The sequence below is a fragment of the Astatotilapia calliptera genome, chromosome 12 (assembly GCF_900246225.1).
Source record: "Astatotilapia calliptera chromosome 12, fAstCal1.2, whole genome shotgun sequence".
Taxonomy (NCBI): Eukaryota; Metazoa; Chordata; class Actinopteri; order Cichliformes; family Cichlidae; genus Astatotilapia; species Astatotilapia calliptera.
The window spans coordinates 14,354,173-14,374,064 of record NC_039313.1 but is presented as its reverse complement, the minus strand read 5'-3'; the positions used below and the strand labels follow the sequence as shown (position 1 = coordinate 14,374,064).

At 41.2% G+C, this 19,892-nt stretch overlaps 1 protein-coding gene across 4 annotated transcripts in view; it reads left to right on the top strand.

Moving 5' to 3' along the window:
- The window catches only part of grid2 (glutamate receptor, ionotropic, delta 2), a 557,059-nt gene that overhangs the window by 525,102 nt on the left and 12,065 nt on the right, over positions 1 to 19,892 (top strand). For all 4 annotated transcript variants that reach the window (XR_003274126.1, XM_026188535.1, XM_026188537.1 and 1 more), the window contains exon 15: positions 18,018 to 18,258. Coding sequence is in view for 3 of the 4 variants with exons in the window: in XM_026188535.1 (XP_026044320.1) it covers positions 18,018 to 18,258 (241 nt within the window). In the remaining variant the exon portion in view is untranslated. The remainder of the gene's footprint in view (positions 1 to 18,017; positions 18,259 to 19,892) is intronic.

The following is a 19,892-nucleotide window of genomic DNA, read 5'->3' as shown; positions in this document are numbered from 1 at the left end:
CTTTCTTTGGCTTTCACTCATTATGAATGTTTTAACTTTGAGACAAAACAGGGTGAACTCATGCTCTAGGATTTGTTAAATTAGAAAAAAATATATCTTTTTATTAATTAAATAAGCATCAAATGACTATAATGGAAAATTACTGATCTGTATTTTTTGGGGTTGGGTTGCTCATTTTACTATTATATAGTTCAATTCTACATGCTACACTTTCAAAAACATGTTTTTCCAATAGCTCTCTTGTGACCTTACAGCCCCTACGTGCACTGAGTGGTGAGTTGTATTCTGAATTTTCTGCAGCAATCAACAAATAATTAGATGATGAAGTATCAGTTTTCTCCTGTGCACCAACTCCCAGACTAGCCTCATCCCCCATTTGGAAACTTTGGACCCAGCTGCTTTGCTTGCCTTTGTGATTTCTCCATCAGACTGCCCCTGCAGGTGAAGATGTCTGCAGTTGATGATAATGGCTGATGATAATCTCGTACAGGAGGCAGAGGAGGTATTCTTTGACATTCTACTGTAGAGTCGGATCCAAATAACAAGCCAGACTCATTGGCTTTTTCTCAGTTCTCTTTTGGGACCCTTCGAGCCTAGTAATGAAGAATCTTGAGTTCCTCTTTAAGATGATATATGTGTCGCTCGTCCCACTATCCTGCCACAAGTTGTTCATAACAGTGAAGCAGAACAGTGATTTTCCAAAGGACGTTGGTTTTCTACTGTTATTTTTGGAAAAGCGTAACCTAGCTTAGGTGCTACATCCCAGGGAAGCCTTTTCAGAAATTTAAGCCGGATGCTGCTCAAGATGTTGCAGGGCAAACATGGCGAGGTTATCCTCGCCTTGTCTGCCATAGCAATTTAGCCCATCGCTCTTTCCCCAGAGATAGCCACGGACATCAGGAAGCACGGCTTCAGCCTCTTTGCAATAATGACAAAGTGGACGATGAGCATCAACAGCATACTTTTGTGTTTTAGCTTTCTCCAGAAGTCAGATGGAGGATGCTGGATGGCCCCTTATCCCCCGAGTGAGGCGTTTAGACCACTCCTTGACAGAGCCATGGCTCGTTTACACTAAACAATCAAGGAACCAAAACGATAGAAGACCTTCACCGTCACAACATCAAAATCGCAGAGGTGCTCACCTCAAGAGGAAGTTTGCTCCAACCATTACTAACCCTGGGTCTCCATGTTTCAGTACACTTGGTCCCGCAGCCCACCCACAATTGTTTCTTCCATTGCACACAGGTGGCACTACTGTGTAGGGAAGGGATCAGATGCTGGTTTATCAGGACCACCAAGATGCAGTTCTGACAGACTTACTTGTGCAACATTGTTGAATTCTGGGCTTCCCCTTAAAACCAAAGCGCTCTTCTTTTCACCAAACTGAGCATTTATCTACATAAGAACTAAACCACCTTGACAACAAAGTTGTCCCCAGTGAAACTGAAAGTGCTAAACTCTCTAATATCACTTGTTGCACCCCACAGAGTGGCGCATGTGCTACCTGTTGTACGTCTGCTGGATTTGGTGCCTGAAAGTGTTGTGGTTGTCCCCTTGGGAGCCCTCCACATCAGGTAAATTCAGGACAATTTAGCTGCCTGCCCCTCAACGAAATACAGTACCAAAAATCCATATTTAATATTCCTCTCCCACTGCAGCCAGTTTGTCATACATAAAAATCCCACATGTTCTCTCTGCAGGGGAGCTCCTTTGGGACAACTGTGTCAGACATACCAGAATGCAAAGATGCATTTCTCTCTACCTAGAGATGAATATACCAATCTTAAGTCGCTGGTGGGAAGTGAAGAAACCTTTGTCTCCTCGCATAATTTTCACTGAACTGCACTTACTTCCCCATTCATTCTGGTGGCACCAGAACAAACAAGCATAGTATAGCTGTTAGTGGGGGAGCTGTGGCAGTTGTCTTGTTACAAAGACATATGAAAGACATATGGTAACCCAATGGACAGGAGTTTTGATAGAGATTCCTGTTTAAGCTGGGGTTCCTATCTGAACTCTGTGAAGGGATCTCAGAGGTCATTCGTGGTGGCTTACTGTTAGCATGTACGAGTGAGTAGGCAATGAGTCAGCATCTCATTTGAGGCGCCACGGGCTCCTCTTTTCAAGTTTACAAAAAACCTTGCATAGTTAGCATACCTCATCTCCCTTTTGAAACCTGCTGCATACATAATGTACGACTTGAAGCACACTATTTTCCTCGGCTGAACTTCATTAAATACTCTTGCATAATTCGGACTCTGCAGAGTTCATTCTGCAGGAGTTGACCTGGTCACACAATATTTCCTTCACAGGCCTTTCCCTGCTTAATAGAACCCAATATCCAAGGAGCAAGATCTTCTACTACAGCCTTCTACTAAAGCCTGTCATGCAGGAAAATGGTGCACTTTCCAGCAGTGGTGCATGGACAGAAGCTCAGACCTCATGTTGTGTCCCCTATCCCCTGTAGTGACCCATCTCCACATGCTTAAGAGCATAAACAGGTTTTTCATTATATTTTGCACATGGCTAACATCAAACAGATCCAACTGTTTATCCAACACAAAGTACACTCATGAGGTATGTCTCGCTGACTGTGTGAAGCTATCAGACAAGCCTACAGCAGCAGGAGCAGAGCCTCCATAGGGCGTCTGTGCTCACTTTGCGAGCACCTTATCTCATTCACATCCCTCCTCAGTGGGATGGAGTTGTCGAACAGCTGCACAGCGGCATCTTGGGTCTCTCACATTCCCATTCATCTGTTTCCATCTGCACAATATATGTTAGTTTTCCCTGACTAACTCATTTTTATGCATACTTGACAGCTCGTAATATGTTGTCAAATCTCACCCTTTTTATGCACGTGCCAAGAGGTGTTCCTCTAATCCCATCATGGATTAGTGAACTGCGCAGTGTGTAATGCCCCACTCTCCCCTGCTGTTGCAGGTGTGTTGTGGCAAAGGAGTCTAATTTTCACTCTTTTTCTTTCCACACATGGACTGACATAGTAAATTATCATGAAAAAAAACAAACCCAACCTTATTTCAATACCTTATTGTAGCGTATTGTTTTGTGTGTGTGTTATCCACTAGGAAACACTGGTGTCGTGGTGGGATGTTGACCACATGCCTTATCCTAATAACGACAGCTCTTAGAGGAATTAGCATGTGCATAATACTTACTTACAGCAAGCCCAGATTCTGTGATGACAGACCAACTCATTAGGCTGTAAGCTGTGTTTGTTCCCCCTGTGTCAGAAAGAAAACGCTGACTTACAGAACACAAGGACATGAAAGAAAGTCTTGAAGGTTGGACAGGCACAGAGGGATAAACACAATAGCTCCAACTTTTAGCAGCTTATGCTTATACACACAGAATCTATGGTTACAGTGTGTAACCAACTGTACTGTATTACTCTGTATTAAAAGAATAATCTAAGGCCTGTGGGTCAAGTCCTTTTCCAAAGAAAACTTTCACCTAGATTCTTAGTGAGAAAATTGTATTTTAGCTTTACTTGCTGGTTTGATTTTTGGGGCCCCGTTAAGTATTGACGTTTTTATCTGAGTCTCTTTTTCATGCTCTCTCCCTCATCTTTCTCTTTCATATTGATTAGTTCATTTCAAAAGCAATTTCAATTGCAAACAGCACAAGTTTCAAATGCACCAGCAGCTGTCATGCATTCACTCGATGAATACCCTCCAAATAGTGTATAATCAGTTTTTAAAGTTCAGATTTTAAACAACAGAAATTATTTTATTTTGAGAACTGTGCCTTTGATCTTTTTGGTGTCTTTGTAGTAGCATAATACCTTGAGCGACAAGCGTGATTAGGCTTGATCAAGGCTTCTGCCAAAGAAACCAAAAGCTACATGCTGGTTATTTGATTCACTGCATCGCTCTTTCTGTTGTACTCACTAAGCTCCAGTAAAGCTGGAGGCTCTAAAGCCCTTAGTTTTCACTGCATGGAAATCACACCCAAAAAAAGTCTTTTCTAAAGAAACTCTTGTTTGTCTTTGAAATTTATGTGTTTGTATGTGTTTATGACACATTGTGATTTAATGTCAGGTGACAGTCTAAGCCCAAGTCTAAGTTGTCTAAGCTCTCTCAGTCTGTAACTGTCACTCTTTGTCATTTCTCAGTCAAACTCAGCCCATGCATTCATTTAATCTTTGCAAATCATTCATCAATTAACGATGAAGGTCTTTTTTCTTACCCTGTTTCTTTCTCGATATGTTAATGACAGTTAATGGCTGTTTTACTTCTGTGCGTTGTTTATCATAGTTCAGCTCGATAATCTGTTTCACTTCGTGAACACAACTGTGGCTTAATGGTCCTTAATTGAAAATTTTGTTGACAGTGTGTATGAATGTGTATTGAACCCTGAGGGTGCTAATTGGTATAATTAAGCTTAGCAAACTTTACTTGAGGGACCAGAGACCCAAGGGTGAATAACCTCCCTCACTCCAGTCCTCGGGATTCATTGTAGAAGCAATATCTGTGTTGACATGGGGCCTTATATTGTGATTATGAGGCCAAAACAGAAACAAAATGCTTCATATGAACGACTCAGTCAAATAAAATAAACAAAGATGGAAATTTGAAATGTTTCAATGGAGTAGTTCCACTGAATAATTATATTGTGTAAACAACTGAGCCTCGTTGCTTTCAGGCTGCTCCCTGTACGTGCCCTCCAACCTGCGTTCCTTCCTCCATAAATGTGGACATATTCTTCTCCAAATGATAAAGCACGTGCCACTGAGATAGAGTAGCTGTTGAAGAAGATAAATGCATAAAGTATTGATCCCTTTTGTGCACGTCACATTGATCGGACTAAGTGTGAGCAGCTGATGCGAAAGCTTCGATCGTAATGAAAAAACGTTTCCTTGCAACTGAAGCCACTGTTAACTGCCGGAGCAATCAGAGCAGCTTGATGATTATCACTGGTGGCTCGCAGTAGGATAGTCTCGTACTTTAACATCATCCTGTTTCTTTCCTTGCAGAGTTCCCATGTTATGGCGTGTTGCCATGCTCTGTGTGTTTTCCCAGCCTCTCAAAGATGACACAGTGATCTTAAACGTGAGGCAGAGCAGTGTGCCATCTCTGCTGCTAGAATGAGGCAGTTAAAATGCTTGATCTATGCCTAGCAAGGTCACTGGTGAGACTTCTGGGTTTCTTCTTTTTATAGTTGACATGAAGAATCTAGCTCTGTAGCAAATCTATGCACCAACAGTGCTGAACTAATATTTCTTCTATCTGAGATGACCAGTACTCTGTGGCTGAATAAACAGACTACCTAGAAGTTGCGGTATTGATGTGTGCTGGTGGGTCAGTCTTAGCTTCTCACAGCTGTTCTTTGCTAAAACACAAGTGTGCAGTCCAGGTGCAGGTGCACTTCGTTGATTGGTTTAAGCCGCCGAGTCTCTCTGGCGCTCTGTCTTGGCCCTGCTCACAAAAGTGAGATTTTTACAACTCAACAAGGTGAATGTGACACATCAGTTTGAAGCTGACTTTTTTTACCTCCTTGTGATATATTCTGACAATTTTGGCTTGTTTTTCTAAGGCAGGTCACAGAGAAACACGATGTGATGCAGCGAGAGTGATCCAATGTTTTATTCATTCCCCTACACACCTTCCACACACAGGTCAAAATAAACAGCTTCAGTAGGCCTTTACCTGTGGTGATTCAGCATTTAAGAATACTTGGGTGGGTTGTTTGCTGCATCTTTGAGTTAAGCTCTCAAGTTGAAGGCTGACATCCCTAATCAGTGTGTGAATCTCACCTACCCGAAGTAACTGAAATATAGACAGTTAAGGTTTCATCTTAATGGAGTCTGCATGGTTTCTAACCATGTCCAAACACATGATTGTTGGGTTAATTCTGAATTGTCTGTAGGTGTAAATACAAGAATGAATGGTCTGCTGACCCAGTGATGGACCTGTCCAGGGTGAATCCCTAATTTGGATGAATAGACTTAAGTTTTGTTTGGTTAAATTCAGTCACCCAAACTCTTTAGGTTTATAAAAATATCAGGATTTTGGTTAAAATACACACATTATGAAGTGAAAGGTAGAAAGCTATGTACTAATTCACGTCTGCAAGAGGTAGCATATCTGTAAAGCAGAATACTTTCTGTTTATCTGTGATCAGAATGGATGACAATGCACCTTCTGCCCTACTAGTAGGTCCACAAGGGCGCCTACGGGAATAATTAAAACTGAGATCGAACATCTAATGGGCTGATGGCAATTCAAGCTAGTGTTGTGATTTAGTGCACACCTTTCACATCTTTTCTAAGACAAGCCAAAACATTTAAGGCAACATTTCTTACCCCGCGCTCATCAAAACTACAGAGAAACTACTTTTCGTCTTTATTATATGGACATTATTCTCAATCGTGTATTCTTATGGGTCTAACACGAGTGCGGCGGCTAGGGGCCCGCTGATGCTGCCAGCTTTGTGTTAAGCTAGTAAGTGAGCTGTCAAACCAATGTTGTTCTCATTTAAGGAGCTGACAGTCAGCAGTCGTCTGTGAGCCACAAACTCATTTTAGAATAACACCTCTGTCTCTCATCTCCCTCCACTACCCCTTCTCCGCTCATTTCATTCCACACTCTTCCTCTGTTCACTCATCATTGTCTTTTCTTCTCTCTTTACCCTTCTTGGCTACCTTCTTACTATTCTGTCTCCTCTACTTTCCTACCTGTGCTCCCCCTTTACCTCCATTGTATGATTCTGTTGTCAGTCATCCATTCAGCCAGAACACACTGCCAGGGTTTTTGCACCCTTCTCATTTTCTCTCACTTGGGTTTCTTCCCCCCTATCTTCAAATTCTTTTTTTTTCCACTTCTCACTTCACTACGACTTCTACCTTTCATTGTCTCCAACTTAAAATTGTGTTTGCTACAGAGGTGACAGGAGATGAATGTTCATAGAACTACTGCAGACATGTTTCACCGCTCCACAGATGTTAGTGTGCTCCAAAATGATGCACTCTGCCTTTACCCCTCTTACAGAAACAGTTAAGTCTATGTAGCAAGCTCTGAAATTCACTGAAGTGTTTCACATTATTCTTGATCATCTAACTCTCACTGCTCTGCATTTTAACTGGCTACAGCTGCAGTAAAATCTGCTACTAGGAATGTAAAGCTTGGGCCACCGCCTGCATTTATAGGCTCCTTATGGATGGGCCTGGGGAAGACTGCAGAATCAACACAATATATGAAGTTATAGCGCATTTAAAGGGCAGTAAGTGAGATTTTTATCATCCCATTGCAGAAAATAGCCCTAATATATCTAGACGGGGTTGAAAGCTAAGTTGATCAATACCAGTGACTCAACCATCAGTTTGCCAGGTGCTGAGATAACAGGCTTTCAAAACTCACTTTGTAGCCTGTAGTCTCTGTTTGGAACAGCCTCGCCATCCATTTGAGTTCGAAAGACAGTCCCCATACCCCAGCAGTGGTGCAGCAGCACAGTGTGACATCTCTGAACAGTCCATTTTCACCACACTAGGGATCTAATTTCTAACATTAGGGGCAGCCTATTAAACCAGTTACAAATAGACAATGCTGTCAGATTAACTTGTAAAAGCTCTCTTTTCAGGTAATTTAACTTTAAATGTGATATATTTTGGACATATTCAAACTCTGACTGGGTTTTTGACTAAATCAAGCACAAGGAAATTACTTTTAAGTCCATTAAAGTTAATATGCAGGGTTTTTTAGTTTTTTATGACAGTTCTTTAGCCTAACTCGCGCTATTACCACCTGGAAAAACATCTTCAAATCTGTCCAAATGAGTTACAGCAACGGAAATGTCAGGCCAAATTAAATAGCCTAGGGCTCTATGGACGGCAAACACTTGAGAGAATTTTGGAATATCATGAGCCAAAATCCCCAGGCCTGAATGAAGTCTCAAAACTCTAAAATAGAGATTAAATTATAGTCTCGTAGTAGTAAAAGACAGCCTCTTTACACTGTACCATGTTTGGTGACCTTATGAAAATGGAAAACGTTTCCTTTAACAGACACAGCTTAGTCACGGTGCAGGTCCCTTCGGGTGGGAAAGGGAGATTAAATGTGTAAAACAGTGTTTGTGCATATGGTGGCTTGTTTGTACTAAAGGTCTGCGCCTGACTATAACCCTCGTTTAGGGTCAGTTTTGCATCTGAAAGGTGGCGACGGGTGTTTTTTATGTCTATGTTTTCCCTTTCAGAGTGAAAAAGTTTGGAAAGGGAATATTTAAATAAATCACAGAAACATGGAATTTACTGTAAATTGTGCTTCGCAAATGCCAGAAAAAAATCCTGCCACATTTTGCATCTGGAATAGTTTTGATAGTTACAGGTAGAAGTTTTCTTTTATTTGGAATGAGAGGGGGAAATGTTGTCAGTGTATAATTGGCATGGCTGGATGGTTCAGAGCTTAGAGCACAGTGCCAATAATTTGGCTCTGCCCTGTAACTCTTCATTGAGTCCTCACCCTGGATGTTTGGAGCACAGTCCTGAAAAGTAGTCCTGGTATTTTGATGGGACAGATGTTTAACTGAGCTCAACATGTAACGTCGGAGAGTGGGGGAGAATCCCAGTACTCTTTATTTTGCAGGCAGTCGCACAGAGAGACCTTCATGTTTTATTTTTATTTTATTTTTTCTGTTTAATTCTCTCTTTTACTTCAGGGTTACATGTTGTAATAGCTTATAATATATAGCACAGCCCTCCTCTGGATGAATTCTGTGCTCCACATGAGTCTCAGTCTTCAGCAACACATACAGTCCTTTACTATTTCTATCACAGGTGCTTGCCCTTATATAAAAAAAAACATATTGATTCTCCTTCAGCTGCCTCTCACCGAACTGAACTGCCACACTGTTATCAGAGAATAGCCCGTATGTAAAACCTGCTTTTCCACCGTGTTAGTTTTGTTTGCATCTTAATACACCCCTCGCCCAGCCTGCTTGTTCATGACCCGCTAATTTGCAGTGCTCTCGGTATGAAGCTGGTCATTACTGTTAGCAGAAGTTTTCCACTCCCATCAGAGGTATTTTTGCATTTGCAGTGTGACGCTAAAATCTGGGTCTGCACATCTACACCTGAGAAGACAGACATTAAGAAAATGCATCCTCAAACTGTACCCACCAAACTTGTAATCAGAATAAAAAGTTCAGATTTATCCTCACAAAGACAGAATCACAAAACCGCCCAGGAGTGTTTCTTCGTAACAAAAAGAAGATTTGCAAATGCCTGTGCCCTTTGTGGCTGTCTTTCTCTCCTTCTTTTTAAGTATGTGCCCACATTAAACGTGTTGCTGAACGCTTTTCTTCTTGTACTGTTCCACACTCTAGCTCTCTTCTTGTGTGTGATCTCGTTATATTTCTGCCTTGATTGTGTGTTGTCGTTTGACAGAATTCTCAGGCTTTTCTCAACTTAAACATTTTTCTTTTCGCCCCCCTTTTCTTTATTCTTGTCTTCTGCCCCTTGGTCCTTTATCCAAATCACTATGGTGTTCCTTCTTTTTTTCAGTTTGAGTCAACTAATAATGTGTGATCATCCCAGCATCAAGGCTGCTGCCATAGAGTTGCCATGGCAACACCTAGTCCACACACAGTAATGGCCACTGCAGAGAGAACAGGGAGCCAGTGACAGAGCGCGCACATACTTGTACCCACACACACACACACACACACACACACACACACACATAGAAGCAAACAGTTGCCCCCATCACATGGAGCAAACCCTTGCTCATTTGCTTTAACAACCAGTGGGAGTGTTAAAGCCATTATAGATCTCCCCAGTCAAAGTCAACGATCTTAAAGCAAGGTGATAACTCATTACACACACGGTGTTAATGCGCACTTACAGCACACCAGCTGTTTCGCAGATACACTTAGAGACGCCCCATAAACACATACCATGTGTAAATATACACTGTTACTAGGAAAGAAAATATATGTGTATATATCTACACATCCAGAACTTATGGCGTACAATATATGCCATATATTTTACCTGACAGTGAAGCATTTAATTGGATGCTAACATGTAGTTGACATTAATATGGAAGCCCCACCATTATATACTGCTAGACCTGACACTAATAACGGTACTCTATGTCCTTAGATTTAAATGATGTATAGTAGATGCTATTCTGGGTGATTAAAGTGATCTATTTCCTGATACCTCTGGCTGCAGTGTGGTGAGTGATGAACCCCTGGGGGGGGGGGGGGGGGGGGGGAATGCAACAGACCTTGGAGGAAAGGGGGGGGATGAAAACAAATACACACTGGTATGTTATGCTAAAAGAAATGAGGGGGCAACTGAGCCTTATTATGATCTCCCATCAGACTCAGTGTGATACAGCAGGTATTTCATGAGGATGTGCATGCTGTGACACACACAGTTTAATACTTTAATTAACTGCTCACAGATCCCTTTAGTTTATTATTGTTTCAAGGCAACTTTGTGAATAGGCCACACTTCCAACTGAGTTGATGTATATTTTGCTCACACTGGCAAATTCCTTTTTATTTATTTATTTTTAAGGAAGATATGTTTCTTTGGTGAGACGGTTAAATTAGAGCGTGAAACAGATGGTGTACTGCGGGAGCCCTTTGACTCAACCCATTTTTTTGTCAGGCAGTCACAGTGGCCTTTCATATTCCCGGTCAGGAACGGGATGGAGATGAATGAAGAACAGTGGTAACTGCTTCTGTTTGCTTAAAAATGAACATCGCCATGCCCACTTTCTCACACATAAGTATGCCTTGCTTTGCGTCTAAATGTGACCACAGCAGTTTGGAGCTGTGTGGTGAAAAGTAAGCATACGAGTTATTAAGTATCTGTGAGTTTGTCATTCCGAACTCACAGATTCTGAAGGGGCTGACACATCATCGGAACAAGAGCTATATTGACAATATTCTATTTACAAATGAAAATGTTAGTCTGACGTCAGCATTTAAAGGGTCCTGGAGTTTGACGAGTAAAGATGTTTTTCATAGTTTGAGTCGCATAACTCAGACAAGGTTGGATAACAAAAAAAAAAGGCAGCAAGCATCGCAAAATATTATCAGCTTGGTCGTAAATTCTTACCTTTTTCCGCAAGTATTCTGCGATTCAGCGACTGTGCGTGTGTGCCTGTGTGCATTTGTCCAGGATAATTAACCTCAATGAGATAAATGTAAGCTAAATGTAAATGTGGCCAATATGTGTGTGTGTGTGCATGTTCTTGCGAGTGAATGTCAGTGTTAGGGTTTGATTCAAGGGCCTATCGGGGAAGCAGCCTTTGCATAACTCTGATAGGCCAATTAGTGCAGAATGATAGATGATGAGCTCCGCGGAAGACAGGGTCGTAATAAAGGGACGGGAGAAAGCACTCTGTCCTGAATCTTAACTCTGTTCTGCCTCTGTCCTCCTTCAGAGACTCAGAGATACACGTGGTGTAGCCCTAATATTCCTTTACTCCTGGTGTGGGGAGAAAGCTCTTAAGTTATTATTTATTGTTTTGTTTGGCATCCTTCTCGAGGGAAAAGAGGTTGTAATTTGGTGAGTCATTGTATTGATATCTGAAAATCACATTTAACTCAGCTGAGAGGTATTTGACGGAGCTTGTATTTAAGCTCACCTGAGTTTTCGTGTTGGTATTAATACCGAGGTGACGTCAGTCACTGTTCAATGTCCTTTTTCGCTGATAACAAGGTTATTAATTTCCCTCAAATGTCAACAACAAAACTCCTTTTGTAACATTTACTGTCATAGTCACTGTGTTTACAGGTGTTAAAGTAGATGAAACATGGTAGCGCCGCTGCTTATTGCGACTCACATCTCATGACATTTTTGACACATAAGAACAGTCAGCTCATGAGCAGAGATAAGAAGCAGCAACTCTAAACAGAAAGCGTGCCTCTCCTCTCAACAGACATGAAACAATATGAACTCAGACAAGAAATCTTTAGAAGATGGCTGATTTTCAAGCGAGAAATGATGAAATATTTTGACAAAACACGGCCTGCCTTCTTTGATAGGTGGGATCTCTCTTATTCCATCTCATTAGCCTGGTGTGTAATTCGTCTTTCTCTGAAGCCGTCTGTCAGCGCGCGTGCTTGTTTGTGCGCCTCTGTGTGTGTAAAGCATCTGTTGTTGGAGTGGCAGATAAAAAGGGTCAGTACAGTATGAAAGGCGCAACGTTTCTCTTGGGAAAAATGCTTTGCTTTAACTTTTATAAGCTGCGATGCTTTCAACGGCTGAGAACAAAATGGTAAAGATGTTGTTTAAATTTTGAAAACAGAACAACTGCTTGGCATTGAACCTCAAGAGTGTTCATGTGCTTGTCTTTAAAGGAGAGACGTTTGACATTTTTAAAATATTCATTAAAAGGAGATTGAGGAAGTGGATGAATATAAATATCTTCACTGGGTGTCATTTTAAACTCTTATCTCAGTATTATTGTCTATATTACGAGTAAGATCACAGTGTGGGATTAAGCAATAACTTGAAATTTTTTGTGTGACTTTATCAGTTTCTCGCATTGCCGTGGAGGAATTCTGGCCCACTCATCTTTATAACACTGCAGGTATTCATTTATGCACAGCTCTCTTAAGCCACAGCATTTCAATAGAGTTGTGGTCTGGACCTCGGCGCTTCCTTTTTCAGCCATTCTGTTGTAGATCTGCTGCTGTGCTTGAGATTGCTCTCCTGTTGCTTTAGACAGATGGCCTCACATTTGACCCGAGAATCCTTTGGTGCTGCAGAACTCAGTGACTAAAAGGTGTCCAGGTCCTGTGGCTGCAAAACAAGCTCACATTATCACCACTGTGTTCCTGAAGTCTTGTGGTTTCTTCAGATGCAACATTGCAAGTTATTTCTTTTTAGAGAAAATAGGCTTTTTCCTGGTTTCCCTTACATGTCATACTTATTCAGACTTTTTCTAATTGTACTGTCATGAACTTTACCATTTAACATGCTAACTGAGACCTATAGAGTTGCTTTTGTGTTTCTTACAATTTCTCTGTGCATTTCACAGGATGACCTTGGAGTCAATTTGTTAGGAAGGTTGTGGCATTGTGTTAACACACACCTGAATGCTCCAGACAAGCAAACCTCCAAAACTTCTGCTTTTACAGAGGTGGTCACACTTCCTGATGTCCAGTTAATTAAGTTTGTTTCATTATCAGCACCTGGCTGCTTTCCTCTTAATTGCTATAGAAGCAGTAAGGGTGTAGGACTGCATTGAGTCCTGTGAAAGCTTTCTTTTTTCACATGACTGTATGTGTTGGGTGCGGCTGTGTGCAGACAGGAAAAGGACCCAAGGTGCAGACTCCAGAGACAGATGTAAACTCAAAAAACCGTTTTAATGTTAAACTCAAATATAACATAACTGGAAACGATCAAAAAAATAAACTAATACCGGCAGACTGACAGAACACACAGCTTGGTAAACGGTAGATCGCGACACAGACACTAAGAAACACAGGGCTTAAATACACAGAGGGAGCAATCAGGAAATGAGTAACAGGAGGGAAACACAGCTGGGGCAAATCAGGCCTAACGAGACAAGAGGAAGCAAAACCAGACACCTTAACATCAGACATGGACTTTCAAAGTAAAACAGGAAACACATAACACAGACTGAACAAAGACACAGACTCATATGCAGGCACTACAAAGGGAACAGAGACGTGGGAACAGGGCAGACACAAACACTGACTGAACACGGGGATATAGGAACTTAAGATACACATAGACGCGAACTAGACAAGGGGATGCAGGTGATAGGGGAGACAGAGCAACTAAAGAAGACAGAGACCTAAGCCATAAGACAGAACTTAAAGAAACCAAAAACTAGACAGTATAAATAATATCGTAAACTCAAAAACCCTGGGTCGTCGACCCAGGCATCCTAACAGTATGTCCTTCCCACAATCAATAAAACTTTAAAAGCAATGGGCGTAATATGAGTGACAGCATACCGCTGTCAAATTTTCCAAAAATATGATGTAGGTCTTGACACTTTCATAAGGTTCTCATTCATAAAACAATGTTTAACTGCCCAAATGGCTTTGCCTCAGATAATCTGTCCATTAAATAAAAAATATCACAGTGAAAGAGTCCTGACTCGTTGTGGCATTGAGGGATAACTGTCAAGTTCCAGCGCACACAAAAAGCTTTTCGCAGTAAAACCCTCATCTTCATGGAACAAAAGTGAATCCATATCTGAAACCACAACAACAAATATTTAGGAGTGATATGTTGTTGAATAACTGGCTGACTTATTATACCTATAGCTACAGTTAAAAGTGCACAATATCACTCCATTTGTCATTAAATATACATCAATATATAACCCCTATAATCCCCTTTGTGGTTGCATCCAGAAGGGCATCCAGTGTAAAATATGACAAACATGCAGAGCTACCTGCTGTGACGACCCAAGGGAGAATCCAGAAGTAGCCTCCTCTTATTCTTTTTCTCTGTCTTCTCCTATATGACTCCAACTACATCTAGCCTAAACATACCCAACCTGGTAAGTACAAAATACAAGTTTTAAATTTGAAGCAGAAATGTTACTTTCACTCACTTTTTTTCCCCAAAAGAAAATTAATTGGGCACTGCATTGATAACTGGTTGCTGCTCAACTGGACAAATCCAGGCCTGATTACTACCAGCCCTCTTCATTAGTTAATTAGACAATTTTCAGAAGCATGGTGTATGCTAAATGGTCCCACCTGTAGCACACCAACACCAAATAAACAAAAAACAAATAAAAATCCACCAGACACAGGGAAGAAGATGTCTGAAACACATCTTCTGGAATGCTTTCAAAAATATGTCTGAGACTTTTGGACTCCAATGGTGCACAGTGTGAGAGATTATTCAAAAGCTGAGAAAACTTGGAGCAATAGTTAGCCTTCTGAGAAGTGGCCAGCCTTCCTCCAAAAGCGCCACGGTGCCTCATCCAGGAAGTCTAAAAAGATACAAGGAAAACATCCAAGCAAGCACAGGCCTCTCTCACCTCAGTAAATCTCAGTGTTCATGTTTCCACTATCCAACAGACACTGGGCAAAATGACAGAGTGGTGAATTGAACACCACTTCAATCCCAGAAAAAAATGAAGGCTTGTCTGATATGTTTTGGGAGAATTTTCTGAGGTGAAGTACTTAGAAGACAGGAGCCCCTGCTACATATGCTGTACACCACAGACTACACAGAAATTTATACAAATAAAAATCGCATTATACTTACAGACATACACAGAGGTAGGAGTAACTGCTTCAGGGCCAGGGCAACTCTCCATAATTGAGGGAAACATGAATTTGGCTCTCTGGCAGAAAATCCTCAAGGATAACATCAGATCATCAGTGGGCGAGTTAAAGCTCAAGCGCAAATCAGTTATGCAGCAAGACAATGATCACAAGCATGAGAGCAAGTCCACCTCTGACTGAGTTGGGAATAAAATTAACGCTTGGGGGTGGCTTAAGGTCTAGAATTGAACCCCAGCGAAATGCTGTGGTGTAACCTCAAAAGAGCCTTTCATTTTCACAAACCTGTGCTGCAGAACTATGAGAAGAGTGGGCCCCAAACCCACCAACAATGTCCAACAGTATTCAGCTGCAGTTGTTGCTGTTAAAGGTGCCACAAATGGAACAAAGCCTGCAAGTCAGTTCAGGCAAGACAAGTCGAGCTGTGCTGCATCACAACCACGTAACGTGCCTCACTCTGTTTATGTAATATACCAAGCATATACTCCCAATTTAGCATTTTCTTTAGGCTGTGTGTATTCCCATCCATCCCTGTGACTAGACAATGCCTCTGTCGGCTCTTTCAACCCCTTCTCCACCACAGAATCTGCCTGTAGGCACTTGGAAATAATTTCTCATCAGCCACCAATTTGTATGTCCTGCATGTTTCCTGGCAGTGACGTTGTCACTAACCTGCAACTATGTTCTCATGCAGAAATGAATCATTTCAAAAGTAAACTGTCTGATTGAACTAGTTATTACTTTCAAGGGCCGATTGGTTTTTCACACTTGCCTTTTGGCATCGATAGATGTAATTATTATAATCTAAAACTCACATTTTGTGTTTACTCAGGTCGCCTTTTTTCTGTTGTATATTTGCTTTTCTGTCCTGATGTTCTGATCCTGTTTAAAGTTGGCATCTGCTGCATCTCTTTCCTGTGTGACCATGTGTGTAATAAACAAAAAATAATAATAAAATAATCAAAACAAGGGCTCGGTTCAACAACCTAATCTTAGGCATGCTAACTTGCAGTTCAGCAGTGCGCCCTGCATGCAACAGTGAAGTGTTTTGGGGCTATTGCTCCTTCAGCAATCAGGAGTCTAACTCAGAAGGGGGCAGGGAGTGGTCAAGCATGAAGCAATTTGGGAGTCCTGTGTTATACAATATCATAGTCTAAAAGTAGTTTAATAACATGTTTGAAAGGAAAAGAAGCAGAGCAGGCTGTGTTACCAAGAAGAAAACAAATGCACGGTTGATATGTGATGAGAGAGTTTTACAACCAGGACGTGACTAGGCCAGTAGTGTCTGTTTACTATAATGGCTATCAATGCAGATCGGTTCGATTTGAGTGACTAATCCGCATCATTACTATCAAAGTCTTATCTAATCATGGCACTAATCTGCGCTGATTTGAGCCGAACAATTGCACAATCAAGTCGACAGTTGACGGACATGATCTCTCATTCGAGTGACTGTCGGTGGATTTGCTGTTCAAATTAGTTTGTTGTTGTCTTATTTTCTTCCTCTCCTCTTCATTTCTCTTCCTTCCTTTTTTTTCACCCCATCAATTTCAGTCATAGCTGCCATTGCAACTGTACAGTGCCACGCATTCCCACCAGCATAGAAAACATCCCTAAATGAGAGTGGCGTTGCTATAACGCGACGTGCCGTGCATGTTTACCTGATTTACATCTAAATGATCTATGTTGTTTGGGTTTTTGTTTTTTTTTAGGTATTGTGAATGAAATTAATTATGTAAACTAACTGCGGTGCTCATTTGCATTTCTTGATTGATTTCTGTCCGTTTTGTGTGATGAAAAAAACGAAGAGGGGAGATGGGCACTGACGTTTGTGTGACCATTGAAATTGCAAGAAAGGCGTTTGCCCTCAGGAAGTTCTGCAGATAATTGCAAGCATCTGTCTTGATGTGCACATGTATGAATCCCGAATCAGTTTGAACATGCGTGGCAGTCAAATGTGCGACCTTTGTGCACGCCTGGTTGTGCATCCACAATCCTGGTGCCAGTCAGTGTGGAGGCTTAGTTTGTCTTTGATGAATCTATTTGTTTTCTGTGTTAGTGTGTATGTGTCTGTAAGGTACTGGATATGCATATTCCCAAACTCCTCTCTTTCTCTTTTTCTGTGCCCCTCTCTACTCCTCGCCAGATTACCTGTTAAATATCTATACGCTTGTGTGTCTGCAGCTCTCCTCCAAACTGAAATGAACGACCCAGTTAAATAATAAGCTGAAGGCTAACAGAGGGACCCCATCAACCTCTGAGCTGTATCCTCTCTGAAGCCATCAATCGTGAGACTAAAGCTAGGCTGCATAATGACATTGTGGCAGTGTACTCTCGCTGTGCTGCAAAACATATTAATGTTAGCCATAATGAGTTTGACAGCCCAATATGGTTGTCAGGGATCAGGGCGAATTTCAATTGGCAAACACTGCCCTCAAATGGAAGAGAGGAGTTACAGCAGCTGCAGGAAACGCTGCAGTGTCGCCAGGTTGTGTGACATGCAAACATGCTGTGTGTTTGATTGCACTCTTTAATCATTAAAAAGTCGCTCAGATACCATCAGTTACTTAATTAGTCTAATTCTGTGTAGCTGCTGGCTTGCTGAACATTTCCTTTTCTTTTTTTTACATGAACTTTGTGTGTGTTGACATTTTCCATTTGCCAGAAATTTGAATATGCCTAAACAGAGATTTTGAAGTACTTATTTAAAGTATGGATGGATAATTTTATGACTAACATGCCTGCCTTCCTTGCCTATATCCTAGAATCTTGGAACTCCAGCAGAACGGTGACATGGATATACTAAAACTCAAGTGGTGGCCCAAGGACAGCCCCTGTGACCTCTACAGTTCAGTCCAGACACGACAGCGTGGCAGTGCCCTTGATATCCACAGCTTTGCTGGCGTTTTCTGCGTCCTGGCTGCTGGCGTGGTGCTTTCCTGTCTCATTGCCATGGTGGAAAGCTGGTGGTCACGAAGGAAGGGATCCAGGGTCCCCTCCAAGGAGGTAGGGTGATGGATGAGTGACTGAAAGGAGGAGCAATGATATAGCAGGAGGTACAGGACCTACAATAGATTCTACCTCTTTTCATCCCGTGAAAAGGGAAAAGCATAAATATGTAATAGGTTGAACAAAGGGAATGGATGGATCAAGACAGGGAAAAAAGTGTAAAGTGAGAGTAGAGAGACTTTGATGGAATGGGGGATGGGTTTACTTACAGGTCAAGCTAAAGAAAGGGGAGAAGGATATAACAAAAAGTTTAGACTTTAAATAATTATGTAATTAAAGTTATCAACAAATCCCTCCAGTTTGGGATGCAGGAGCACCAAACACATGAGCAGAGACTTCATAATAAGGGAGGCGTGAACTCTAACAGCCCCCAAAACTGCTGAAAATCACCCTCGTTCACAACGTTACTTCCCCTAAAGTGAATTTGCACATAAGCAGTGTCAGCAATACACTTTCTATGGCGCACATTGTAACTGCATTATTTGCTATGCTTTTGCATAATCTGTCAAAAAGAATTTTGGAAGTCCTTTATTAGCTCTCCAGTAATATAACTGGCATTGATCTTTTGCTTAGTCTTGTGAATATAAAGCTCTACAATGGTAGAAAACAAAAAAGGTAAATCACGACTTCAACGATTTCAGAAGCTCAGTGGAGGGAAAAAAACAATTCCTTTTACTTTTACCCACAATCACCATCTGAACACACAGACTATTAGCTTATAAAACATGCTGTCATGTTTTAAATTCCAATTGTTTTTGTAATTAAAGTAACCATCAAATTATCGAAATGATTAACCAGAGACATTGTCTTCCAAAAGCAAATTGAATGTCAGTGTAAACTGAATTAAGCAGCAAATTAAACTTAGGTTAATTGAAGTGAGTGTTAATTTTTCGCTCATGTGTTAGTCCTACTTAATCATCATTACGGTATACTCCCAATTTATAGTGATGTCAAATAAAATCAAATATTAATAACTGACAACGATCTGGGTGACACGTCCAAGTAGATGAATATCTTGACAGTTAAATCGCAAGCCCAACACACGTGCACCAACGCCTGGTTAACTCTGTCATCACAAAAGCCTCTACAGGATTTGATACAAAACATACAACCCCAGTTTGGACTCAGGTTATTGATAAACTGTTGTCATTACTCTTTTTATACTCTTTCAGAATTAGAGAATATTTGCCCTATAATGGATTTAGTTTCTCACAGCTGCTGTCCTGTGAAATCTCACCTCATTTTTAATGCTTAATTAATGGTCTTTTGATCGCGTTAGCTAAATAAAAGTGGCACAAATGCATCAGTGTCAACAGGATGATCAACCACTTATTTTTAAGTTAATATTTTGTGAGAGAAAAAAGAGGACACTGGCACTGTTAAAAGCAGAATACAGAAACAGCCAGAGGGCCTGTTGGAAAGCTGCAGACCAAAGAGCACTGACTCACAGTATTAAACATGGATATTTATACCAGCGTACTAAACAGTGGCAACACTCCACCTTGTAAATTAGCAGCAGCACCCTGTGAAATATCCAATCAGGCTGTGTGCGGTTGATCACCTCAGCAGGAATATCATTTGAGGCAATCAAAATGACTCTGGTAACATCTTCTTCTGGTAGGAACCCTGCG